The sequence below is a fragment of the Tenrec ecaudatus genome, chromosome 2 (assembly GCF_050624435.1).
Source record: "Tenrec ecaudatus isolate mTenEca1 chromosome 2, mTenEca1.hap1, whole genome shotgun sequence".
NCBI classification, from domain to species: domain Eukaryota; kingdom Metazoa; phylum Chordata; class Mammalia; order Afrosoricida; family Tenrecidae; genus Tenrec; species Tenrec ecaudatus.
The window spans coordinates 32,235,832-32,262,918 of record NC_134531.1 but is presented as its reverse complement, the minus strand read 5'-3'; the positions used below and the strand labels follow the sequence as shown (position 1 = coordinate 32,262,918).

General features: G+C 46.4%; 1 protein-coding gene across 1 annotated transcript; it reads right to left on the bottom strand.

Annotated features, from left to right (window-relative positions):
- Positions 1 to 665: 665 nt before the first annotated feature.
- On the bottom strand, positions 666 to 26,613 carry TARS1 (threonyl-tRNA synthetase 1). Its single transcript, XM_075540908.1, has 19 exons — positions 26,456 to 26,613; positions 20,963 to 21,043; positions 17,422 to 17,612; positions 13,446 to 13,569; positions 12,641 to 12,762; positions 11,996 to 12,113; positions 11,256 to 11,320; positions 11,093 to 11,171; positions 9,402 to 9,548; positions 8,470 to 8,568; positions 6,847 to 7,013; positions 5,767 to 5,929; positions 5,547 to 5,684; positions 4,977 to 5,054; positions 4,652 to 4,752; positions 4,440 to 4,544; positions 3,058 to 3,130; positions 1,461 to 1,575; positions 666 to 1,123 (listed from the first exon to the last, which is right to left on the bottom strand). Exons 1-19 carry the CDS (start codon positions 26,510 to 26,512, stop codon positions 975 to 977), a joined length of 2,172 nt encoding a protein of 723 aa, XP_075397023.1. The 5' UTR covers positions 26,513 to 26,613; the 3' UTR covers positions 666 to 974.
- Between the last annotated feature and the right edge of the window lie 474 nt (positions 26,614 to 27,087).

The following is a 27,087-nucleotide window of genomic DNA, read 5'->3' as shown; positions in this document are numbered from 1 at the left end:
TATGGTATTATGATTGGGAATGCAAAGTTCAGATTCAATGTAAACTTCATTTCCATCAAAATACATATAAAACTTAATTACAAATCTATCAAAGGCTAAGCCCTCAGACACAGAGCTTTAATTATGAGGTTTTAAAAATATTCCCTCTGATTAAAGATCTTATCTCTTTTAATAAAGTAAGAGCTGATCTATGTAAATTGGTTCTTTGAGTGACTTGTGCACAAGCGATTTGGAACTAACAGAGAACTGGTAAAAGGCTTCATAAAAATGATTCTATGAAGAATTAATACATAGTTACACAAGGAATTCCTTATTCTGTGGCATTTTCCTAATCACCATTCACTGGTAAAAAAAAAAAATCAGAAAATGACCCCTGATGAAAAGTACCGCTTATGTATCAATGGATTCTACAGCCTAGGAAAGTCTGCTGCTCTATAGTTATTCTTAACTATACGCCCCTTCCAGTCACAGTCCCATTTTGGAGAGCACTGTCTGCTAAAGAGCAGGATGAGATTCAGATCTGACCTTGGTAGAGCAGCAAACACTGCAGCTGGGCCCTCCCGCATCCTAGGCCATGCCCCCTGGAAAGCTGATCCAGACACTTCCATCCTCAATCACACGTTTGTCCCCAGTGCATGTGTGTGAAAAGCAGAGCAGGTTGCCACTCCGGTGAATAAGAGCTTTTATTTACTGATTGATTTATTTTACCACCATCCAGTTCTAATCTGTTATCTAATCAAATTGGGAAATTTGATCTTTCAACAGCACTGACTTTGCACAAAGTTCCCCTGTATGATGTGGAAGAACTGTTTCCTTTCAATGCTCAGACACTGTATGAATGAAATCACTCTAATGATTCTCTAATCAATTGCTCCAAATACACACTGTCCACAGCCTGGAGAGAAGACCTCACAGAGTGGCCAGTCCAGTGTGAACGCAGCTTCTCGGGAACACAATCTGCAGGGCAGGCAGCCTCAGAAGTCTTCCTCGGCCTGTCTGCTGCAGGCCTGCTTCAGCTGCTTCAGCCGCTCCAGGGTCTCGGACACGGTGCGCTCTCCGTGCACCTTGTTGTCCCTCGTGCGGATGTTCACTGTGCCGCTGCTTTTCTCCTTTTCGCCAACCACTGCAACACAAGAGACACTGGCCGTCGAGACCGCATCTGAGGGCACGGACGGCGCTCCTGGACATGAGCAGACCCCCGGCAGCTGTCATTCACCTGACTGCAAACCCACGCCACTGGGCAATTTTGCGCTCCGAGGGCCGTGTTTGTTGACTGAAAGCTGTCATTGTATGAAGAAACATGAGGTGGAGGATTGTTCTATTCCCATCTATATATTCCTTTGTTACATTAGCAATCGGGATCGGAAGGAGTGAGACTCAGCTCAGGGTTTCCGATTTTAGTGGAGCTTCATAAGGCTTGGGAATGTTGTTTGTTTCTTTGGGTCAGCTTCCTTTCTTACCTAGAATGAAGTTATACTGTGCCAACTGGGCGTGTCTGATCTTCTTATTCAGCGTGCAGCCTGGATCCAGATCCACATCTGCCATGAAGTTACCATCATGGAATTGTTGCCTTACCTATCAGGACAGAGAGGGGGAATTTTTCAGACCTAAAATCAGAACTACTTGTATATTTTGATCTTATATGGTTTTTTACTTAACAAAGAATTTGGAAAATCATGCACACCAACATCATAAATGGAAACATAAGTTAGTAACTTAGGACTTAATTCTTGAAAAATCATTCTTTAAAATTCTTTAAAAAATCAAAACAATTTATTTTGCTCTTGAGAGAAATGCTTTAGAAAAACTTATAAAAAATCATAACTTAATCAGCTAAATTTAATCCGCTGTCCTCAGTTGGCTCCAACTGCGAGCGGCCTCAGGTATAGCAGAATAAAACACTGTCCAGTCTTGGGCCAGCCTCACGACCTTCACCATGTTCGAGCCCATTGTTGTAGCCAGTGTGCCAGTCCATCTAGTCTTCCTCTTTTGGGCCCACCTTCTACTCTATCAAGCATGATGCCCTTCTCCAGCATTCGTCCGACTAGTGGCCCAAGGAGCCCTAGTGCTGCTGGTGGGTAAGCTCTGGACAGCTCACCTCATCAGCAGTTCAATCCCACCAGCCACTCGACAAAGAGGCGGCTGCTTGTTCCTACTGAGATTCACAGGCTGGGGAGTCCCATATGGGGTCACTGAGAGTCGGAATCAACTCCACGATCTCAGCTTGGGTGTGTTAGGGGATAGTCTGTCCGAGTGGAGGGCAAAGTATGCCACCCTCACATATAAGGAGTATCCTGGCTAGACTTCTCCCAAGCTAGATTTGTCAGCCGGACAATCCATGGCGCGGTCAGTCATCTTTGCCAGCACCACCATCCAAATGCCTCAGCTCTTCTTCAGTCTTCCTTATTCATTGTTCTTGAATCACACAAATTACAGTGGGAAAAACAATCCTTTTGCAAGCAGATTTCAAGCTCCTCATACAGTTTCCAGAAAATAAATTGGTTAGCTTCCATATAATATCCAATAAATACCCAAGAATATATTATTTTTTTATCCCTCAAATGGGGAATTATTTGGCCAGTAGGCAAGGTTGGGACCCACCCAATGTTGCCATTTATGAATCCAATCGTTTTTAAAACAAAATGCTGAAAATACAAAACAATCAGCTAAAGTCAGGGCCAGAGCTTCACTGACATCCCGGGAGCATACAAGCTGTCATATAGAACAGTTGTCTTTTAACACGAACTGTTTCTTTAACTGCATCTAGCATGTACCAATGATTTCATTAACAAAACCTCTATTCTGAAAGAATAATTTGAATGAAAGGAAATAACGGGCTTCAGAGAGAGTCATTCTTGGAGATGCGTACATTATAAAGTTCCTGAAAAGTAGAACAACCAAGCACACCACCACCTCCTGGCCCACGACCGAGAAATGCAGGGTCCAATGGCACGACAGCACGGAACCGCATCACAAGCGGCCTGCGTTGTCAAGGACATGTGGCTTCGATCTGCGACTCTCAGGTAACAAGTGTAAGGAGTCACCTTTAGAGATTACCTTGTGGGCATATTCGTCACAGGTGGGCCCCACCGGAACGACCATGACCTGGCGCGGAGACAGCCAGAAGGGCCTGCAGGGAAAAGCACTTAATGTGACGTGGAGCAGTTCCCCGTTCAGGACAGCGCCTTGCTCAGTTCACGGCTGTCTCTCTTCCTGAGGCATGAAAGGGCCACTTTAAAACACTTGGGCCCCCACCCCCGGCCCCAATCTTAGCAAGACGAATGGGGAGAAAACTCAGAAGCAGAAAACAAGCCTAAATAACAAAACTCCCGAGCTGCGATGATCTTGTGACGCAGAGTCAGCGCGACCAGGGGGTGGGGCTGATGCCTCACAGAGAGCAAACTGCCACATCCCGGCTACAGGAGGTGTTTGAAACAACGTCAAACAGGTTTCCATCAGACTGTGGTTACGTATCCCAGTACCAAGCTACCCTTACTCCTCTGGGAAGAACGGACCCCAGCCTCGGGATCCAGACCGTACTGACGGCACTTAGACCGAGATGCTTCCACTGGTTGTGCCGATGATCCCCTCTGTGCATGTCTCATTAGAGGGTCTCAGATGCACCGAGTCAAACCAATTTTCTCCATTGCCCTTCCATTTATCACTGCTTTGCTGCCACAGGGAAGGGGTTGGAATAGGTTCTGAATTCAGACTGATTGAGACTATTTCCTTCTACCTCAGGCTAGGCACAGGATCCCTTAATAAGTTGGTGCCAGGTAGATTTGACCATATTGTAAGAAATAGAACTGAAATGAAGTCGTCTTTTGGAGAACCAGCCCCCAAACTCTGCCGCTAAACCAGATGAAGTGGGACTACCCAAGGACAATAAACAGGGCAGGGGACGTAACGTCTGCATAATTAGCCACTGGGCCATCAACACGGCGGGTGTTTGATAAGCTTGGGATATTCTCCACTGCGGCTACAAATTGTGTGGCTTAAAACGTAAACCGAGGTCCAGTGTGCCTATCAAACACACAGACTTCTGGAAACAAGTCATAGAAAACTGACGGAACCATTTGGAGCCTTTTTCAATGGAAAAGAGTGCTTGCCTTCTACCAGATGTCAAAACACTCACCCAGTGTAATCGGTAGGAGAGACAGGCAGCTAAAGCGCAAAAGCTTACCCCGTGTTCCCAGGCAGAAACAGAGGAGCCACAGCTGAGTGCAGTTCAGAAATACGCCAAACATTTGGAAAGCTAAAAGATTTGGGTTTGGGATTGGATTCCTTGCTCTTAGGGAGCCATCAGAATAAAATAAATTACTGAGATGTGAGCAATCAGAATCATCCTCCCTTTCCATCTCCTAACTACATTGCAGTGTGGACATTCCTCTTAGCCAGCGTCCACCATCCTGACCAAATGGAACAGTGGCCCAGTTTACCATTTGCCTCCATAGTTCTCCGTGAGAATGGCAATCATTCTCTCCACGGACCCCAAAATGGCTCGGTGAATAATCACGGGCCTTTTCTTGTCATCACCATCATGGCTAGAAAGAAGGCAAAAAATAAATAAATAAATCACTTTAGTATACATTTTTTTCCTCCACATTCGTATCGCGGGAGAAACATATTCGGAGGTGACTCAGAAACTAACCTCACAAACGTAAGATTAAATCTGATGGGCAACTGAAAATCCAGCTGGATCGTTGCACACTGGTGGTACCGGCCGATGGCATCTTTAATTTGTATGTCGATCTAAGAAACACAGATTAGGTTATTTTTAGATGTTGTCCTTCACAACAGTTACGTTAAGGCTAGGGTTTAAAAAAAAATTTTTTTTTCTCTCTCCTCCCACAAAGACGACCAGGCCACCCAAGCAAGACCTTTCTTTAATTTTTAAAACAATAAATTAATCTCATATTAACCAACAATGCCCATCTCCTAAGTCAAGACCAACTGTGATGTCTGCTGGAACTGACCTTTGGGCCATAAAAAGCTCCATCCCCCGGATTCAGCTCCCACCTTTCACCAAATTCATTCAGGCTATTTTCCAGTTGCTGCGGAGAAAATAAAATGATGTCTGTTTGTGTCCATCTACAAGAGCCCTTCCTTCTTCCAGCTTGAATTATGAGTTAGAATGCAGTTTTGATACATCAGTACTGTTTTGTGATTTTGCTCACTTTCCTAGACCGTATTTTTATGCAAATAACATGCAGTTTTGCCAGCAACACCCCCACCCCCGCCACCCCACATCATAATTGTTTCCTAAGCACACTTTCTGCACTCTCTCGGTGTACATATTATTTATGTGGGTGGGGTATTTACATAAACCGATCCCCTTCTAAAGCCATGATTTCATCACGGAGGAAAACGCTCAGCCACTTCAAAAGACATCATGACAGGTTAAGAAGAAACTGCTTATTGCAAGCTTGGCAGCATTTCTCATTTCCATTCGCTTTCATCGGTGTGAAAAGGCCTGGCTTTCTTACAGCTCGGAGCAAGTCAATTTCCGCGGAACAGTTTGGCACGCACTGAACAAGCCCACTTACTTTCTCAGCTTGGTTCCAGATTTCAATATCGCCCAGGAATTTTTCTGGACGAGTGGAAAGGTTCAGTTTAAAAGAAAATCCAAATACAGTGTACACGGTGCGTAGAAAATCCAAGCAACCTTTGATTTCATCCTCGATCTTTGAACAAAAAGAGGAAAGGATGGTTATTTTCCTTGCCCTTGGCACGGCTTGCAGGGCATCACGGGCACGGGGCTCGGACCTGCTCCATGGCACAGAAGATGTGGGCGTCGTCCTGCTGGAACCTGCGCACGCGGGTGAGCCCCGTGAGGGCCCCCGACAGCTCGTTCCTGTGAAGCACCCCGAAATCAGCGAACCGCAGAGGCAACTCCCTCCAGGACCGTGGCCGGTGATCGAACATCAGGCTGCAGAAAGAAGAAAAGCCGCTGAAGTGAAACTTGACCCAACTCACGCTGCCTCTCCGCTCTTCCATCAGTCACACAGAGAGCAGCCACCCAGTCAACGATGCTTGGGTCAACACGAGCACCTTTTCTCAATGTCTGGGTTTAGAAAACAATGTAAGCAGGGACGTGAATCGAGCAGTGATGAATGTTAGTACAACCTACGATAGCTTTGAGAAAATACACAGTTCATGCCCAGAGCCTTGTAAGTGCTTACATTCCATGCTGACAGCAGGCTAAGGACTGCCTGTGAGGCTCAGTTAGAAACTCAGGAGAAGCTGAGAAAATTAAGAGTGGACTCGGTTGGGCCCTGAGCCTCCAGCCTGTGCTCTCCTCACGGAGATTCTCCGGCCAGCGGCACCTGCTCAGTGAGAATCCTGGCTTGGGGCTCTGGACCCCGTGCTGGGGGCTCGCCCGAGCCACCTGCACCCACAGCCCTCCTTCGTCCTCCCCAAGTGGTGTTGGAACCCCAACTCTCCAGGACGGACACTGCAGCAGTGGCCAGGCAAACACTTCCAAAGACATTCATTCGTTAGCAATAGGCTATGAGTGGACCCAGAGGCTTCACACACCCTCTAACACCTTTATGATGAATACGCTTATTTAAAACAACAACGACAACAGATTTTCTCAAGCCCACCTGCCCCCTTACAGTTGGCCTCGTTTGCGGCTCTAGCACCATCTTGAATATCTATGGTTCTATGGCGTCAATTGGGCATGGAAGATACTGCATGGTCACAATAGTGTAGCAGCAAAATATTGCTCAATGTAAATAGTTCAGAATTTGTTTTTAACAAAAACTCTTTCACAGGATGGAAAGCAATCTAGAGCTGCTGGCAGCCCAGGAGCATCTCCCACAGACAACGAAGGCTGCTGAGTACCAGTGTCCCGGGCAGTTCATGGGCTTCAGCGCGAAGGTCTCCTTCTCCACCTCAAAGGAGAACATGTTCTCGCTGTAGTGCTGCCAGTGGCCCGAGGTCACCCAGAGTCGGCTGTTGTAGATGTTCGGGCTGACCACCTCCTGGAAGCCCCGCTTCCTGTATTCACTCTGTAGGACAACAAGCAGACGTGTGGACAGGGAGGTAGTGTCTCATGCATCCGACGGCGGAGTGCGGCGTTCCGCTCTCAAGCTCAGATACGCACATGCTGCAACTCAGAAAGTCTACTTTCAGGGCCCTCGTATGTGTTGAAAGGGGGATTCCCGCATACGCACATAAACGCCCCAAGCCCGCTGCCATCCAGTTCCTTCTGAACCACAGTAGCCGTGTCGTAGGGTTTCTATGGCTGGGACTCTTTCCAGGTGTGGACAGCCTCACCTGTCTCCCACCCACTAATGTGGCTCCTTTGCACGTGTCCATCAAGAACACCAGGCCACTGCCAGAGCTGGTTCAGGCTCACAGAGACCCTCTCGAGGGTTTCTAAGACTGTAGAGCGCTGCAGGAGTAGACAGCCCATCTTTCTCCTGCAGCGTGCCTCGCAAGCTCGCACTGCCCACAGAGAGCAGCAGTGCCACAAGGGTCCTTTCAGGACACAAGGCTTGTGGAAGGATGCTAGAGGTGGCCCTAGCAATATGCGGAAACGGGGGTTGCATCAAGTTCCGCCAGTGAAAGAAAGGGCCTGCTGTAGCTACCAAATGTACGGCAGCAGAAGGGGGAAGCTGGAGATTCTCGTACCTGAGAAAGTCACAATGCAGATTAAGATACGAGACTCCTCAGATGCAAATATGAGACACCGATAATGTAAGGGTAGACGTTAGACAGGGCAAGATATGGCAAAATAATAATTTATGAATTATCAAGGGTGCATGAGGGAGGAGGGAGCGGGGAGGGAGGGGGAAGATGAGGATCTGATGCCAGGGGCTTAAGTGGAGAGCAAATGTGGAGGATGATGAGGCAATGATTGTACAGATGTGCTTTACACAATCGATGTATGTATGGCTTGTGATAAGAGTTGTATGAGCCCCTAATAAAACGATTAAAAAGATGTAAGGACATGTACACACATACGACCACGTGAAACAACATGGACACCAGGGCCCTCCACTATCACGAGGGCCGCTGTGAGTCAGCATCAACATGGCGGCAGTGAGTTTGTTTTGGGTTTTTTATACATGACTCTGCAGTTGCGCTAAAGAAGTGAAAGATGATGCACACAGGGGAGAACCCCCCTGGGCACCTTTCCTAGAAGAAACTGTCGTGAAGTTGGATCCTTTGTGTCGATGTTGGAGTGGCCAGTGGTTTCGAATGGCTGACCTGACAGTGAACAGCCCAATGTGCACCAACTACATTTGGAATCAAGCACAGCACAATGTGAAGAAATCTCTTATATCTGCATGGTCAGCATACAGATATGGGTGAAACACTTTATGAGGCAGCAGCAGATTTATATTTTAAATTTTCTTATGCTTCTTTCAAATATAAGAGTATCCTTCCTTTTTTCAGTCAGTATTACTAAAATCATCCTATAGCCTCAATCTCTGGAAGGAAGCAATGCAGATGGCTTACCCTGATATATTCAGTAAGTGTATTATAAATGTAGGCTCCCCTTGGCAGGAAAAAGCAACTTCCAGGGCTGAGTTCATGGAAGAAATAAAGTTCTTGGTCCTGGTGGGTGGGACGAAGAGAATAAAGGATGTGTATGTTTATCTAAGACATCAACTTGAAATATGAATTTTTTGAAGATTCCCTGGTATAATCACCCGCTATGACTTCCTTAGCCATCAACTCCCCATGGAATGCCCAAAGGTCTCAGCAATTACTTTGCTATTACTGGAATGTACTTGAGGCAATCAAAGGGGTGGCAGCAGATGCTGTCTCTTGCTGAAGTTTCACAGTCTAATAGCTGAGGACTTTTGGCACACAGTGAACGTTCTAAGAAAGATTGCCCTCATTAAAATGGCATGATGGGGCTGCACAGACAACCACGGCCACAGAATCCAGCAGTGACTCACTACTGGATCAACCTGGGCAACAAGTACAATAACGCTCTGGGGACTCCCTCATCTTTAAAATGAGTCCATGAAGTAGAGTGATTTCCCAAGTATCTCACAGCTACATAAAATGCTGCTACTTTGTTTTTATAGAAAGCAGTAGTTTGTCTGTACTTGTTCTTAATAAAAGTAGTTAAAATACATTTCGAGAACCTTTTAATTTCAGGAAAAAAAATTTTGTTTTTATTCTTTACTTCCATAGTTATCAATTTATGTATATAAATATATACATTTAATTAAATGCTACGAAAATGTCACCCTCAGTGTTATAGGGCTAATACTGTCACAGAAATGAAACTCTGCAGCAATACTTGAAACTTCAGTATCTCTTCAAAAGGCATCTCTACACCTACAGAGTATACATTTCCCAGGAATTGTTACAGCTAATTTCAAACTTCTGATGAAATAACGAAAACTCAGTCAAGATACGATGGCTCTTTAACATACCCTCCCAATTTTCCTGTGATCCCGGTTCTTAGCTTCCTCTTGGAACTTCTCCCATTCTCTCAACATTTTAGCATCTGGGAACGAAATACCATAAATTCGCTGGAGAGTTTCCATATCTGCTTTGCCTTCCCAATATGTGGAGGAATTCTAAAAACAAAGATGAATCACAGAACAACATTCAAAGTTGGAAACACCTCACACGTGGATTGGATGCCATGTCTCAGTGGCATCGTACGACTCAAATTCAAACTTGTACAGGCAACATGACAAACAGCGCATTTAGTTAACCTCCAGCTGGAGCAGCAAGAACTGGCTCTTCCTTCGCTCACAAATGCCCACCCTGAATACTCTCTGAGGTAGTTAGTTTATTGTGCAGCCTGGCCGATAAACACCTGTGGGATTAATTGAAGGGCAGAGAGGTGAATGGCTTCACGAGCCTCACCTGTCTTGCCTCTTGCTCTGTGATCATCGGACCAGTGTGCGGCTGCCTTGCTTGTTCTGTGCCTCAATTTGCAAGCTACACTACCTGTGGGACACCTAACCCGTTTACTCTGTCGCTGTAGTTTGAGGCTCCTTCAAGACCTGCTTCTCCACACAATGGGAATTTACATCTCTTGAGCTGGGGACACTCAGACCCTGTCATCTGGCTGACTGTTGGTGACCGGTCTTGCTGTTTGCTGCCTGTGCCCGGATAGCCTAGCGCTCTCTCTCTACAGAGGACTACCTGGCGGCCCTCTAGACTGGAAGGACTGCCAGTGTCTCATAGCTGTCTCACGGGTGAGAGTTTCACTGAGCCATTTGTACTGCTTTATAATATAACTGTTTATTTCTTGGGTTATATATCTATCTATCTGTCTAAATATATATATGTATTAGCCATCTGGTTTTGTCTCTCTAGAGAACGCTGTCTAACACACCCTCCTCAAGGTGCCTTCTTAGCGTAGTAGGCAGCGCGTCAGTCTCAGAACACACTCTCCTCAAGCCATCGCTCCGTATACATTAACCACTGACTGCAAGGTGAGTCCGCACAAAATGAGTCAGCGAAATGGAAGACGCGTCAGTAAATGACGATTTTCACGATTTAAAGTACCTTGTAGGAACGAACCACCCACAGAAAGTTTATGGACCAGCACAGTTGACAGAATTCATTTTGTTAAAGGCACTTCTTGGGCAACGATTTAGCCAACGCATCGCCACTGAGTGGATTCTGACTCATAATCACAGTTATGGTCTACAGGGCAGCGTATGACTGCTCCCGAGGCTGTGCATCTTCATGGGAGCAGAGCCTGCTTCCTCCCAGAGGGCAGGTGGCCTCACAGGGCTGACCTTCGAAACGCACTGGGCCACCAGGGCTCCTCCGCATGTGAGACCAAGAGGGAGGCACAAGCACGGAGCCCACAGTCTCAAAGCAGTGAGAGCCTCAATAGCCCCTGAGCTTGTGAACCCCCCAGCCTGCACCCCCTTGTGCTCTAGCAAGGACTGTGGAACCAGTCACTTGGGGTACTTTGGGGTGTTAAAGAAAAAGAAAAGCTCTAGCACCCACAGTTAGAGCATGAGCGAAAACCACTCATCCTTATAGATGGCAAAGGAAACCACTGAGAAAAATGGCAGCAAAGGCAAACCAACACAAGTTTAAGAACACAGCCATACTAGACAATTCTGTCTGTACAGTCTGTGAGTGTACCACTTACTTTGTGTATTTTTAATGTCTTAATCTTGCCAGTATGCCTGACATGTGGGCCGCGGCAGAGATCTATCAGAGGACCACACCTACGGGGGCAATGGAAAGAAGGTCAGCGTAGGCGCTCCGTGGCGTGCGCGGCAGTGGCATTCCGTGGCACGTGTTACTCTCACCTGTACACTGTGGTGGTTGGAGTAGTCACTTTTTCATTCAGGATCCGGCACTTGAACTTGTTATACTGAAAACATTAAAAAATGACCTGTACAAAAGCTTTCATTTCTCAGTAATCCAACTAAAACAAAATTTATGTTCATCTAGCACAGTGGTTCTCAACCTTCCTAATGCCATGACCTTTTAATACAGTTCCCCATGTTGTGATGACACCCCAACCATAAAATTATTTTCGCTGCTCCATAATTTTGCTACTGTTGTGAATTTTAATGTAAATATCTGATATCCAGGATGTTTTTTCCTTGTGACAAATTGAACATAATTAAAGCACGGTAATTAATCACAAAACAATAGGTAATTACTGTCAAGTCGAGTTTTTTTCAGCACATTTTTAAACGCTGAAAAAGCCCTCCATTTATTTGTAGTAAAATTAGGTGCCTCGGCTTATGCTCGAGTTTATACGGTATATATTGTGAAATATTTACGTGTTTTCCAATGGTCTTCAGCGACCCCTATGAAAGGCTGGTTCGACTCCCAGAAGGGTCACAACCCACAGGTGGAGAACCGCTGATGTAACACGTTATCAAAGCGTTTTATCAATATCAACAGTTTCATTATTTCATACTAAAAATATGGCTACATTGTTGAAATGAACAGAGCAGACCAAAGCCCAGTGGTTTCCCTTCAAGCGACATAATGAATGATGCAAAAGCCCAGGGAGGGTGTGGGTTAGTTTCCTTACCTTAAACATTTCCAGCAAAGTTTCTTTCGTGACTTCCAATCTTTCGAAAGCTTGTTTTTCCTTAATGATTTTCTTACATAAAGTCTCCAAAGAGGAAAAATCATTGCTGGACACACATCTGAGGGGGAAGAAAGTACGAGGGCTTGGATTCCATCCTAAGCACTGCAGCTCGGCGTTCTTTAGAATACCCTCAGGGTTCTAGTATAAAAAAACGAGACTTCTTTCCATAATAGATTTGTCTTAAACTAAAATTTTGATCAATTACTTTCACGTTTGAAGTCACCTCTACCTTGGCCATCATGGAAACCTTTCCCACGGTGACCCTGCACAAACAACTCTAATTGCGGGCAGGTTAAAAGGTGAGGAGAGGCCCATATGCAATTAATTTCCCAAAATACCTTAACCAAAAACACACAAACCTGGCCAGAGTCAACTCCAACTCAGAATGACCCTGCAGGACAGAGTAGACCTGCTCCCTCGGGTTTCCAAGACCGTAAATCTTGAGGCGATCGACAGGAACGGAAGTATATTGTTCCTGGGAGAGGCTCTTGGCCTTGTGTTTAGCAGGCTGACTCGTCGCCCTCTAGGCCACCAGACTCAGCCTAATCCAGACTTGATTTCCTTTGTTCAGTTACATTAACTCACCCATCCTCCAGGTACATGTCGTAATAGAATCCATTCTCGATGGGTGGGCCGTAGCACAAGCATCCACCATAGACTCTCTCCATCGCCTCACCCATTATGTGAGCACTGGAGTGCCAGTACACCTGAGAGCCAACAAAAACAAGGCGGCTTCCACCTGGGCACGGCAGTTCCACACACACATGGCCAGCAGAGAGTGACCGTTAAAAATTATCACCAAAATCTAGATGTACAAATGTATATAAACTAGAGGTGGTTCTACTCAAAGTCAAAATAATGTTTTAAAGTTCTAATGTGTATATTTCTTTTGTATCTTACACATAAAATGGGTCCATTGTTTCCAGACCAATTCCATTTAGGGTTGACAAGGAAAGAGGGTGGAGAGTGGCCATGGAACATACCTAGACATCTATGTTCACACTAGGGGCTGACAACTGCTAAGGAGGCACAGCTGGACCACAACACAATTATAAAACACCGGACAAACACAGTCACTAAAATCAAATGGCGGTACTTGATGATTCAGAATATACCTCTAGGAATGCTTTATGATTTATTTCTAAGGTCCAAGCTTGTTACCTTCAGAATACCTTTGGAAACCTGATTCCAATATATAAACAAACTAGCTGCAATGAGATACTTTCTCCTCCCCCAACCCCCACCCCCGACAGCATCATAGACAAGCCAGCTTTCACCTCTTAACTTTGTAAGGAGACATCTGTAAAACATCAGTCGTGTAATAAAGGAATGAACAAAGTGGCCAATGAAGCTGCATCTGAAACTCAATGGGCCACAAGTAAAAACTTACTGCTTGGGCTTCTTCGTCCTCAAACTTGAGAAGCTCTATGGTACAATCTTCTTCCAGAGGTCGGTCAAGGTCCCACACAACTTTATTCACTTTCGCGACGACAGTGTTGTCAGCCAGGCCTTGACTTTAAACATGAGCATATGCAGATAAAAACGTGAGGTTCAAGCAAGAAGGATCTCTGCAGCACACGTGAGTCCAGAGACACTGCCAATATCCTCTGGGAAGTATTAGCCACAGAACTGGAAAAAGCAGCAAACTCTCCCCCAAATTTACCATGAACGGTAAAAAGATCCTAAAAACTCACAACACTAACATTGGGCATTGAATGTTTCTTATTTAAGCGAACAAGGCAACTCTGATAAAAGAGGCAGTAACAATTCTAGTGGTTTAATTCTTACCTTTACAATTTCTCAGAATATATTTCCTATAAAGACCGTTATTTAGACTGGAAAGGAAGGTTTCTTGGAGGGGGTGCTTGGCTGCGAGGGGGATGGTGGACTAACATCTCTGTCCCTGCTCTAATCTGCAACTTGGTGGAGTTTTTCTTTGGGAAATGCAGCTAACCTCGGAATGAGCTCTGCAATTGCCCAATAGAATATCCACAGGTTGATTTAGACGAGTGATATTGTTACCTAGACATGCTCCTTTTCTTCTTTCCTTGGAGGCAAATTTTCTTTTTCATGTTAAGTCAGATAACACTAATATAACGTACATGAACTATTTAGCTGAACTATTAGGAATACATATATTTTTTTAAGTAAGTGAAAAGGGAAAGGGCCACGGGCAGGGGGACAGAGCCCCAGGACAGGGCAGCTGGCAGGGAGCCGCATACGTGCAGGTGGCAGAGAAATGTGCTGGTGTCAATTCTTCAGAGGAGTAAAGAACTAAACCGAAAAATGACAAAAACTCTCTGATTCTTGGTGGGGAAGAGGGGAGACTTCTCTTAGGCTCCCACAGGGCGCCTGGGGACAAGAACAGTAGCGAGTTCCTGTGGAGATGTAGCTTCCACATGGGCCACCGGGGCCACGTCCATTTCTGCAACATGGGATAAAGGAATGGCTACACTAGGCGATGAACCCTTAAAGAAAGCCTCTTGGAAGCACACACCTTCTGAGTTCTCCCCTCTAAGTCCCATTGCTAATCATCAGAACTTCAAAATTCACCTGGTAGTTTCTGATGACGCCACCAAGAATCATTCTGCCTTCTGGCAATAACACCATAAACATCTTCGCCGCAGAGCAGAAGGAAAGCCCACCAATGTCGTCTCTAACTTTCCATTGTACAGTTTTCTCAGAAACTGTTTCTAACAGAGAAATAGCAGCCTAAGTGTTGAAGGCCATTAAGATTCAGCCTTGAAACAGCTGAGAAGTTTCATGACCTATGTGTCAGTGTTTGCTGATTTCTTCTGTGACTTTATGCTTTGAACAGACTGTCAAGGACAAGAAAGTATGCAACGTCTGGGAAAAACAGGTGGTTTCATTTTCTCAAGGATGCCTGGCTTGGCAGAAGATAGAGTTGCTGTGTGTATCAAATGTGCTTGCTTAACAATGAGATAATTAACCCCGGGTTGTTTCTGCATGGATATAAGGAGGGTGTAGAATAAACTCGGGTGCTTCAGTCCATCAGACTTGCCCTCCCAATACTTTCTGTCTCTTTTTTTTCCTTAATCCTCACTCCCCCTTTCAGGACTCTTGGACTTGTCGGCTGGCTCCGACCCCTACGCTAGGGCAGCACTCTCTGGAAAGGATGGAGAGAGATGCCGATGCCTGAGAGCCGACACAGCCACTCTCGCACCGTGTGATGTGACCATGCAGGTGGCCCGCATCAGTCTGCCCTTCACAATGACCTCCAGAAAAGCAGAACAGCTACTTAAAGGTCTGCCCAGTGCATGACCTCACACTTGACTCGCCTGACGTTCCAACGGTCTCTCCCTCTCCTTCCGCATGCAGAGAAGCACTCATCAAATTAGCCGAAGTGCGCTAGTCCCTGTGGGAAAGCTCGACCCGGCATCCACACAGGAGACCCACAGCTCAGAACCGATTCTACTCCCACCTCCCACCGAGGGACTAGTGGGCTTAATGAGAACCACCTGGGTTTCTAGCCCAAAATTGTTATTTTGTACATGATGTTCAGGAGCCCTGGTGATGCACCTGCTAAAGTCCTGGGCTGCTACCTGGAAAGACCTCCCTCCCCCTCCTGTCAGTCACTCTGCAGGACAGAGCTAACAAGCTGTTCCTAGAAAGATCATTGTTGTTAGGTGCCTTCTCGGGTCCTACCCATTACGACCGTAGGCACCACAGAGTGAAACTCGGCCTGCACCACCCGCGCAGTCCCCCTGTGTGCAGGAGCTCCCTGCTGCAGGCACTGTGTCGCTCCCTCTCAAGGGGCCTCCTCTTTGTGTGGCTGCCCTCCCCCTGGACCAAGCATGCTGTCCTGGTACTCTGCCCTCTAGAACACTAGGCACGGGAACCGTCTTGACAGCTGTGGGCTTAGAAGTTAAACAATCTAAATTGATCATCAACAACTTGGACAATTTGCATTCTGATTTTTCTGTGATTCAACTCAATGCAAAATTAAATATAAGAGGTTAATGAAAGATAAGAACACCAAAGGAATTAGTTTATCTGAAAATCAAGTTGAATTCGGAGAAAGCTTAATGAAGGCAGGTTGTAAAAACAACAACAAAACTGTCAAATTAGGTGCGGATGCAACAAGAATAAGAGATTACGGAGAAACATAACAATCGGGAAGAACTCTGCCTGTAGGTGTCTTTACAAGTATGTCAAGATAATACAGAAACTCAAAGTAGCATTTGCTGCCTCTAAAAAGTCTTGGCCTGTGCTACATACAATTGGTGAAGACAATTATGTTTACAGATTTAAGTCAGCAGGCTCTAACACAGATGAGCAAGCTTTTTCTGTAAAGAACCAAACCAAACCCCAAACCCACCACCATTGACTCATGGAGACCTCACAGTACTAAGTGCTTGCTGAAAATCTACACATGGACCTCATCGCTCTCCCAGAGTACATCCGGTGGGTTTGAACTTCTGGCCTTCTAGTTAGCAGTTCAATGTGCAACCCACTACACAACAAGAGCTCCTTCCGTAAAAGACTCTTGCTGCCATCTAGTTAATGCTGACTCAGAGCCCCTGCTGAGGTTCCTCTGATGGTAACGGTTACGGGAGTAGAAAGCGGTCTTTCTCCCAGAGCTGCTGCTGGTGGTTTCGAAATTACTGACCATGCAGATTGTGGCCCAATGCCTAACCATGCTCCTCCGTAAAAAGCTAGATAATACATATATCAGATTTTATGGGTTATACAGTCGCTACTGAGTATTTTTCTGTTTCATTTACTTATTTATTTTCAGTTATCATGAAAACCCTTCTAGCCTGCTCATCGGCCTTACAAAAACAGGCAACGGCCAGTAATTTGTCAACACTTGGTTGAAGATATAGGAATCAATTTATGAACCCCCAAATTGATCATTTTCAAATAAATGACCAATTACTATTACAAGTGCACCACATTAAGAAATCTCAAATATTTTATTACCAAGTATGAGCCCATGCTCATTTCCCCCAAATCAACTGAACCCCGAAAAATGTTAAGATGAAGTATGGCTCCACTGTGGATTTAGAAATTCAGTGCAGGTTGTCTGGGATCAGAGTTTAGTTCCTTAACTTTCCCATGTGAGATGATCAATTTTACTTGGATCTTCAATACTGAAAGAGACTTTTAACACTTTGTTCTGTGACACTCATGGTCAAAGTAAACGAAAAAAAAAAAAAACCTTCAAAAACTAAGGGTAAAGTAAACTCTGAGAAATTAATTTTGAATCTATACTATGAAGCTCCACATTATTTGATTCTATAAAACCCGAAGTGCATGAAACGCCTTAAAACATCAAACACATGCGTGTGCGTGCACATACACCCAAATTAAATTTCACAAGATCAGATCAGAGCAACTTATACCTAATTCCATAAGCAATCTGATAGGGCGTCGTTTTCCAAGACTCTGCATCAACCTGTTTGCCGTCAGGTAGAGTGACTTTAATTGGCTTGCTATCTTTTTCTGCTCTCTCCGCCAGGATGGAATCGTGCTCTGCCTTCAGTTGGTTGTACATCTCAAGACGTGTGTTAATGTACTCAGGCCAAGGATTCAACTGCAAGACAACAAACAAAATAAATGATCGGTAAATCTGTCCTGTTTTAAGGGGGTAAGGTTGGGACAGACAATAGAAAAAGTCCACAGTAACGGATTCATCATGTTAGAGATTGCTAGTCACCACCAGCACTTTAATCGAGTCTGAAATGCAAGCTTAATAGAGCAATTCAACGAATGCTCTTTTCTTATACTCTGTAAGAAAAATCTAAAAATAGAAAAAGATATATATATAATAAAAACACCTGAATAGACAGCTATTACTATTATTATTTATATCAAGTGTTGCTTTTATGAGACCTTCTTAAGATCTTTCCAAACCAACTGATAAATGAGTACAGATATCAAAGGGTGCTGGATGATATGGAGAATGTAGCATGAGAATTGGAGGCAGGCTTATTAAAAATGTGTGACATGCAGATGATGGAAGTGAGGCGGACTTCAAGTGCTTGCTGATGAAGATCAAGCATTACGGTCAGCAGTACAAATTACGATTCAATGTAAAGAGGACCAAAGTCCCCACAACTGGACTAATAGGTAACATCTTGGCAAATGGCGAACATATTGAACATGCTAAGGATTTCATCTTGCTTGCAATCAGTGCTCATGGAAGAAGCCATCAGGAGATTAAAAGATGCATCGTACTGGGTCAATAGGCTGCACAAGACCTCTTTGTTGACAAGCAAAGAAGTTCCCCTGAAGGTTAAAGTGTGCCTGACCTAAATAAGCCATGGTCTTTTCAACGGCTTCATGTGCATGTGAAAACTGGGCACTGAATAAGATAGAAAAAGAATCGATGCATTTGAATCATGGTGCTGGCAAAGAATATTGAACATACCATAGATTGCCAAAAGAATAAACAAAGCTGTCTTGGAAGAAGTACAGCCAGAATTCTCCTTAGAGGCAAGGATGGTGAGACTTTGTCTCACATACTTTGGACAAGTGGTCAGGAGAGACCACTCCCTGGAGAAGGACATCCTGCGTGGCCAAGCAGCGGGGCAGCAAGAAGAGAGAGGAAGGCTCGTCAAGATGGACTGACCCGGGGCTGCGACAATGGGCTCGCTCAGGGGTATACCTGTGAGGACGTGCACCAGCAGGCGTGATAAAAGTCACTGTGAGCCAGGACCAACGCCTGACAACAAGAACTAAGGGTGCTATGGATTCTATTAGATTTCTTAGCCAAACAGGTATTGAAATCCTAGCCCCTGTACCTGCACACAGGATTGTTTGGAAACAGGGTGTTTGCGTTATTGTTAGGGAGGGCCTAACAGAGCAGGTCCATTGTGGCTCTAAGCATCATGAAGAGAGACATAGGCTTGTCAGCAAAGTAAAACAAGAAGGGGAAGACGCCATATGAAGACACACGCACAATGGAGTCCCCACAAGTCCAGGCACTCCCTGCGCTGCTGGCTGCGAGAAGCCTGTCGCCACAGCCATTCCCTGAATGCTGGCTCTTAGCCTCCTGAACTGCGCGCACGGAAAGTTCTGCTCTGGAAGGCCAGCCATGTGAGGTCTAGTCGCTACAGCAGCACTAAGTAATGGAGGCACAGTGGAAAGAAATGCAACTTACTGGCGTTTCCCATTTTGCCTCAGTCATGTTCAGGAAAAGGCCTGCACAGCTGGTCAGCCCATGTCTCCAGTCATGATTTGTAACTAGCAACTATCAATTTGTCTGCCTGAGTATTTCTCTCATTCGGAAGCTTCTTTAGTAGAGTGTTTAATTACACACATAAAACACATAACCCTAGAGTCCACAGCGGATAAAATTCATCAAAGCATTTTATAGAACACCCAGTTCCCTGGAGTTTGATGGAGAAAGAAACTAGGAGACACTTATAAAAAGATCTAACTTGTCCATTGTCAGAGACTGGTACAAAGCTCACCATGAATTTTAGTTCACAGAGCAGTCCCACCCCCAGCAAAGATACCGGGTATAAACAACAAACGGTGGTACCGTGGGAACAGGTGTGCGTGAAAACAAGCACGGCTTAATTTGACCGTCATGGTTTGACCTGCAGACGGATTTAAATCAATCAGGTCTAACAGAGACCAGGCGAACTCTATGTATGCTTTAGAACTTCTGATAAGGCCACGAACTCCAAATGTGTCAACTGACAACATACACAGTCTGACGGGAGGACAAGGACAAACGAGTCCCTAATCTTGAGGCAATGGAAAGTGAAAGCCAGTACAGAAGCACACGGTCCATCCAGCTGCGGCCTAGCTTCTGTTGGTCACGAATGGCCACCATGTCCTTCTCACAGGCTACCAACACTGCTCCACACATCAGAGTCAGACATGTGTGTGTTCAGTCTGTTTGAAACACCTTGTAAAACAGTATGTTTATCTGACATGACTCAGTGCCAACTCTGTGGCCAGAGAGGACAGGGGAGAAAGGCCCCTGTGGGTTCACTGACTGTCGCTCGTTGGGGGAGTACAAAGCCCCACCATTCTCCCTCAGAGTAACTGGAAGTTTCGAACTGCTGACTTTGCGGTTTGCAGGCCAATGCCTACTCGCTACACCACCAGGGCTTCCATCGTACGTGAAGCAGTACTTTAAAAAATGCTCTTCTTTCAATCCTATCTTTTCTAAGCGTTGCTCATTAAAACCGGTCCATCGCACTCTTACACAGACTTCTAATCGAAAATGTCCGTGCCTTTATGCCCTGGTGGTCTGGGGGAAGCGCTCTCAATCCAGTAAAACAGCCACAGCGACTCAAGTGAAGAACGTGAAGCACCACGCACGGCAGACGAGAAAGCAGGAAGAGAAGTCCAACACCCCCCCCACCCCCCCGGAGCCAAACACCCAGGAACCAGTGCACTCTGGGCAGGTGGTGGAAATTCCGGTTCCATTTACCACAAGCCAGGATAAAGGCGAGGAAAGAACATTCCTGAGACTTGAGGCCTGGAGGGCACCTGTCCCAGCTCAGAACCAAGCCCGACTGGCAGGTCCAGGTTCAAACGGTGTGAAGGGACCCACTTTGGCTTCGCTCTCATTTGATGCTGCCGCCAGGTCCCCAGCCTCCCCCCGCAGCTCACCTGATGAGCCGCCACAAAGCTAGCGATCGAGCGACTAAAGAATGATTGGTCCAACCTTTGTTCCCTGGCTCTGTTATTTCACAACCAGGGCATCGAAGGTTCACACATGCCCAGATGTTTTCCTTTTTCAGTAACAAATCATGGTGAATCTTTAATTTCCCCTCCCTGGCTATCCTTTGGCAATTCTTCTTCCTGAATTTTCTATCCAGTTTCATCCTACAACCGTAAGCATTCTAATCTGCACACAGAAGGCAAACCTGAGACAGTTCCCCACCACTGGCCGCGCTCTGGTGAGAGGCCTACGGCATTTACCTCTGCTCGGCCCCCGTCCCCGGGGCCTTCCTTATTCTTCTTCTTGCCGCCTTCCTTTCGTTTGTCTTCGCCAGCACCGACCTAAATACAGAGAAAGAAAGAAAGAGAAATGGAAGGTTTACATTGTCTGTTAATATGGCCCTTCTCGCCACAATTCCTTATGTGAGATATTAAAAGTCCGGACTCTATGCTTATGACCATAATCCCATGGTGGAGGGCATTCCTGCTCCAGGAATAGGGTGGGATTTATGCAGCCCATTTCCCCAAGGCAGTGCTTCCTGTGATCTCCTGACTGTGCTTCCATGAACACCGACTGTGGATCTGAGCAAGCGGACATGGACATCCCTGAGAACGTTGGTATTGTCTCCATTTAGCATGATGCTCCTCATCGGTCTGCTTGTGAGGGTTGGGGTTGTCTTTAGATTGAGTTGCAGTCCATAGAGAAGGCTACAATCCTTGGTGTTCACCCATAAGTACTTTAAGTCCTCCTCACTTTCAGCAAGCCAAGTGTTGTCATCTGCATATCACAGATTGGTAGTAAGCCTTCCTCCTATCCTAGTAAGCCAGATTCTCTATTTGCTCAGTATGTGGACTGAATAAGTATACTGAGAGGATACTCATCATAACTTTTCAGGTAGGTCTTGGTTGTGTGTTGAATTGTACCCCCCAGAAAGATAACCCCAATAGTTGTGAATGTGATCTTAGATGGCGGTAGGGTCTTTGCAAATGTGCTACAGGTAAGATGAGGTCATCCTGGGGCCCGGTGGGTCTTTCTCTCTAGTCTGGTCTGAGTCTGGAAGCTCTGCTTACACCTGTTCTCTCTGGCTGAACCCCCTGGTGTTAACACTCACGGCACAGCTTGTAGCAGGAGGTTTATCTGTTTTTGTTGTTGTTTTTTAGTTGACTAGGCAAAGGCATTTGACTGTGTGAATCGTAACAAGTTACGGCCAACATTGAGAAGAATGGGCATTCCAGAATACATAAGACTTCTACAGATAAGACAAGAGGCAGTCATTCCAACAGAACCGAGGGCTACAGCATGGCTTACAGATAAGGGGTTGTATCCTTTCAGCACACGCATTCCATCTGAGTACTGAGCAAACTAATCTGAAGCTGAGCTACATGAAGGACGTGTCATTAGAGTTGGAGAAAGCTCATTAACAACCTGGGACATACAGATGGCACAACATTGCTCACAGAAAGTGAAGAGGGCTCGCAGCACTTATGGATGATTAACTACTATGGCCTGTAATATGCATTATTCTTCAACATAAAGGGAACAAGAATCCGCACAATCGGGTCAATAAGCAACACTGAGAAAAGACTGAAGTTGTCAAGAATTTCATTTGACTTGGAGCAAAAACACCGACAAGACTGCATTGGGCAAAGCTTTGGCCAAAGACCTGGGTAAATCTTTTTTACAAGAAACAAGTCTCTTCCCAGCAGTGGGCTCAAACACTGAAGCGAGAGTGAGGATGGGACGGGACAGGGCCGTGTTTTGCACTGTTGGACATAGAGCACTACGAGTCGGAATCTTTTTAAGGGCACCCAACAACAGTCTCAGAGAGCACTAAACCACGTGAGAAGTGACCTCAATGAACACAGGCCATGTCACGCCAAGCATTAGAGCAGTGAGTCCTACAAAAAGGTAACTAACAGAACCCTGTGGTTCTCCACAAGGCACAATTCTGCCCCGCACATGGGCCCATGGCAACGTCTAGAGACACTTCTGATGGTCACAACTGAGGGTTCCTATTGCTAACTTGTGGGTACAGGTGCCAAAGATGCTGTGAAACATCCTACAATGCACAAGACAGTCCCCCACATCAGGGAATCTGAGGATGCTGAAAGCCTGGTCTCCATTATGGGATCTTATGAAGAGTGCACCATGGGATCTCATGAGGAGTACCTATTTGAAAATGCATTGCTTACTTCGCCGTGACAGCTCAAATGGACACATCCCAAGTTAAGTCACACACAGTAGAAAAATAGTTCATAATTTCAAAAGCACTGCCACCAAGAATCATATCAGAGTCCCACAACACCTCTGTGAGAGGACTAATATTATCACTCTAATTTAAAAATGGAATTAAACCAGAAAATATCCGATGAGTTTTTGGTTCGCACAGTCTGTAAGTGGCAAGGAGCAGCATACCCAAATGTAGACAGCGGTCACAAACTCTAAAGAGGGATGTGATCAGCAGCAGCGGAGGACTAGGGACTTCCTGAGTGACGCTAACGGTGAATGTGCTCAATCCCTCCATTCAAGTCCACCCAGAGGTACCACACGAGACCGATCTGGCAATCTATCTCCACAAAGACCGGTCACTAAAAACCCACTGGAGCAAAGCTCTACCATGAGTTGGTATCAACTGACAGCAACTGACTTGGATTTAGTTTACTGGGAATGCAGAAGAGGGTTTATTTAGTTCCATATGTTTGTTTCCTTGGACTCTTCATCCATATTTTAAGATGAATCAGTATTGCATTTCTTTATGTTGCTTAATAATATTCCACTGTTCCCACAACTTGTTCATCTAGTCAACTGATATCACAAAAACAATAATCTGCATAAGTAAAAAACTTAATGACTGAATAGCATGCGGAGCTAAAATGCCCCCTTCCATACTCTAATATTAAAGGTTATTAAGGCTCATTTATATTCAACAGATGAAAAGTGAATAATCCAGTAAAGAACTGCACATAGATTCCCTATTCCTCCTTCACTATAAAGAAAGTCAATCGGACCAGCGCAGGAAACTGGGGAAGAAGAGGGGTTAAAATTAGTTGTGGGTTTGTATATACAAATTGAAAATGGAAGGAGAATTAAAAAGTCAGTATTGCTGATAAAGGCATTTTGGGCCTGGACCAGACCTATTTGTCAAATGATCAGTAGTAGGAGTGGGGAGGAGGAAAGAGAAATAACCTGACACTGACCACGAAGGGAAGCTACGGAATTCCTTCCTCGGTATGCTTAGGGGTTGAAAGGAAAGTAAGTGCCAAGATACAGTTCAGGTAAACTCAAGGCTAGGGAGCTGGCAACAGGCCTGTACTGGAAGGCCAATCTGGTAACACGCATCCAAGTCAAGTCATCTGATGGTGTCACTGACTCATTCCCAGGCACACGGTGGGAGGCAGGATAGCACTGGGGCGTGAGAAGTGGCTCAAGCAAGTCATTTAATGTTCTACGTACTTCCTTGTTTGTATAATGGGGATTGTAAGAGACCCCAGTTAGGAGTATTATGAGGGTTGAGAGAAAGATGGCCATGTGTCAGACTTATAGCATGCACTCAGTAAATACTGGCCATTGAGCCATCATCATTTCCAGTTCCCAAGTAGTGCCAACTGACGGAGACCCCACATGTGTCAGAGGACTGTGCCCTCTAGACTTTTCAATGGCTGATTTTACACAGCAGACTCCCAGGTGCTCCAGGTGGACTTGTCAATCACATACTCCCTCCAGTTTAGAGTGACAAAGCAGAATACAGAAAGCACCTGCCAAAAGAACAAATGGTCTTGGAAAAGGTACAGCCAAAATGCTCCTTAAAACTGAGGACGGCGAGACTTCCTCTCACATACTTTGGACACAGTATCAGGAGACACTGGTCTCTGGAAAAGGACTTCATCTTTAGTAAAGTAGAGGGGCAGTGACAAAGAGGAAGACCCTCGATAAAATGGATGGACACTGCAGCTGTTACAATGGGCTCAAACACTGGTAAGGATGGCACAGGACCTAGCAATGTGCTGTTCTCTTGCACACAGGTTGCTATGGGTCAGAACGGACTCCACAGCACCTAACACCTAACTATAGCACAGTCACTGCAGCTGTTTGCTAGGCTTACATGTGCCTTCAAAGAAGGGCACGGGAAGTTGTTGACTATATATTACTAGCCCAAAACTACGAAACAGTAATGACACCATTTTAATTTTAAAAGATAAATGATTAGAGATTGGGAAAAGGTCTATGCCCAGCCACTATACTTGTAGGTTTACTTCATATAATTCAGAAAGTGTCTGCATAGACATTTCCATCAGCCAGCCCTCTAAGATCAGGGCAGTTCCATTTTACTGAGGAGAACATCCTGGCTTCTAAGTGACTTGGCACAGGCTTACAAGCAGAGGTTGCTTTCCTTCTCAGGCTTCATCGTGTCTCCCCCAGGTGTCCCAGCAGCCTCTGGCGGATGACCTCACCGCTTGCCAATGCGCCTTCCAGTTCTAGCCCAGCGCGATCTTTACAACCACAATCCACAGGGGCAGCTTTCTGCTTCAAATCTTCCAAGCACAAGATACAGCTTCAAATTGCCTCCATTAACTAAAGTCAGGCACCTGGGTGTCATTTTCCTTGCCCTTCCCCCCTTTACCGGGGAAGCCATACCTTGCCTAGTTTATTCACCTCACACTAGTGATAGTATACTCACACTCACTGGTCCAAACTCAGGAGAAGAGATGCCTGGAGACCAGTTAGGAGCTCCTCCTTCTGTATCTGTAACTGTGCAGGATTGATCACACCACACTATGATCGTCTGTCTTCGTCTCTCATGGCACACCAGACTGTGGGTCCCTTAAGACCAGGAGAGTTGCCCTTGGGGCATAGTGGGCTAGGCAGAGGGCTGCTAAAGGCAAGGTCAGCCAGTTGGAAACCACTAGCCATTCAGCAGAAAGATGAGGCTTTCTACTCCCATAAAGAGTTATGGGAAACGCAGAGGCAGTTCTACTCTGTCCTTTAGACATTATGTGTCAAAATGAAGTGAAGGTCAGGAGCCGGGCCCCATTCCATCTCCTAGTGCAGTGCCTACCATCCAGTGTGGCCGAATGGATGGTTAACATTTTTGCACGTAGTTTTAAAAAAATGCCATCTACCAGTGTGAGCTTGAAAATGACCTGGCAGATGTTCCCTTGCAGATGACAAAGGTGATAAGATCAGCTAGTTTGAATGTGATAAGGCATGCCTCCAGCAGGGGGGTGGGGTGGAGCCACCTAGGAACCAGGCAGCAGGGGTCAGCGGCCTCCACCCTTTATATACAACCCAACCCAGCTCGAGCAAGCTCCGCAGAAACCAGTCCACCCTGGGTGACTCTGCTGGTATCTGAAAGACCAATGCCTTAGCTGTGACACGATCACAGCGCCGCGCATGCCACCACAGTACGAGACAATGACGGACAGAGTAGGGAAATATCGCCTAGCATGTCGGGAGCACAAGGCAAACGCCCCCGAGCCCTAGATTCCAAGGGTCCCGGCTTCCACTCTGAGCAAGGTACCAGTTTGCTCGTCTGCTAAGAGGGCGGCCGCGCAGGCTTGCAAGGCCCCACCGCTGCTCCGCGAGCAGCAGATGCCTTCTCTAAGGGGGCTGACTTGCGCCGGAGTGCGGCGGTCTCCTCGTCCTCCCACACCCACGCGGCGGGGCGCCTCCTCCTCCCCGTCCGGGGCGCACTGGGGAGCTGCGTGGGCCCGCGGAGCCCCGGCGCGGCCTCCGGCTCCCATCAACCCGCTCACCGGCTTCTCTTCGCCTCCCATCTTCCCGACAGGTTTGCTAGCTGTCTCCTCAGACATCCGCGAGCCGCGAAGGAAAGATGGAACCCCAAAGCGGCCGTCTCCAGGAAACGAGCGCGGTCCGACGAGGACCAGGCAGCCGGCGAACACTGCGCTTGCGCCACGTGGGCCAAAGGGACAGCTGATGCAATCAGCAAGCGCCGAAACCCCGCCCCCAACCGGCCCCTGGAAAGAGCAGCCAATGGACAACGAGGGAAGGCGGGCCCTCCAGGCCCTAAGCCAATGGAAAAGCTCCTTTGGTGCCAGCCCTTCAGGGAAACGCGGGCGCGGCGAGGGCGGAAAGGGTGCCCAGATCGGCCTTCGGCACTGGACTGCACCCTGCCGGAGCTGGAAGCTCGTCACTGCGCGTGCGCGGTCACCACTGACTCCGCCGGCGGGTCAGGGACCCCTCCAGCCCCAAGAGCGAGTGGAACCGATTTGGACGTCTCTTGCAACAACATGACAAATCGGCTCTGCTCGGCTGAAGCTTCCCAGCAGGCCCCAGCCACTGGAATGGCGTTCCTGACCGGAGACTGTGCTGAGAGTCCAGTCCAAGGTCTCCTGAAGCTCCGTCCAGCCTCTTCCGGGGTCACTGC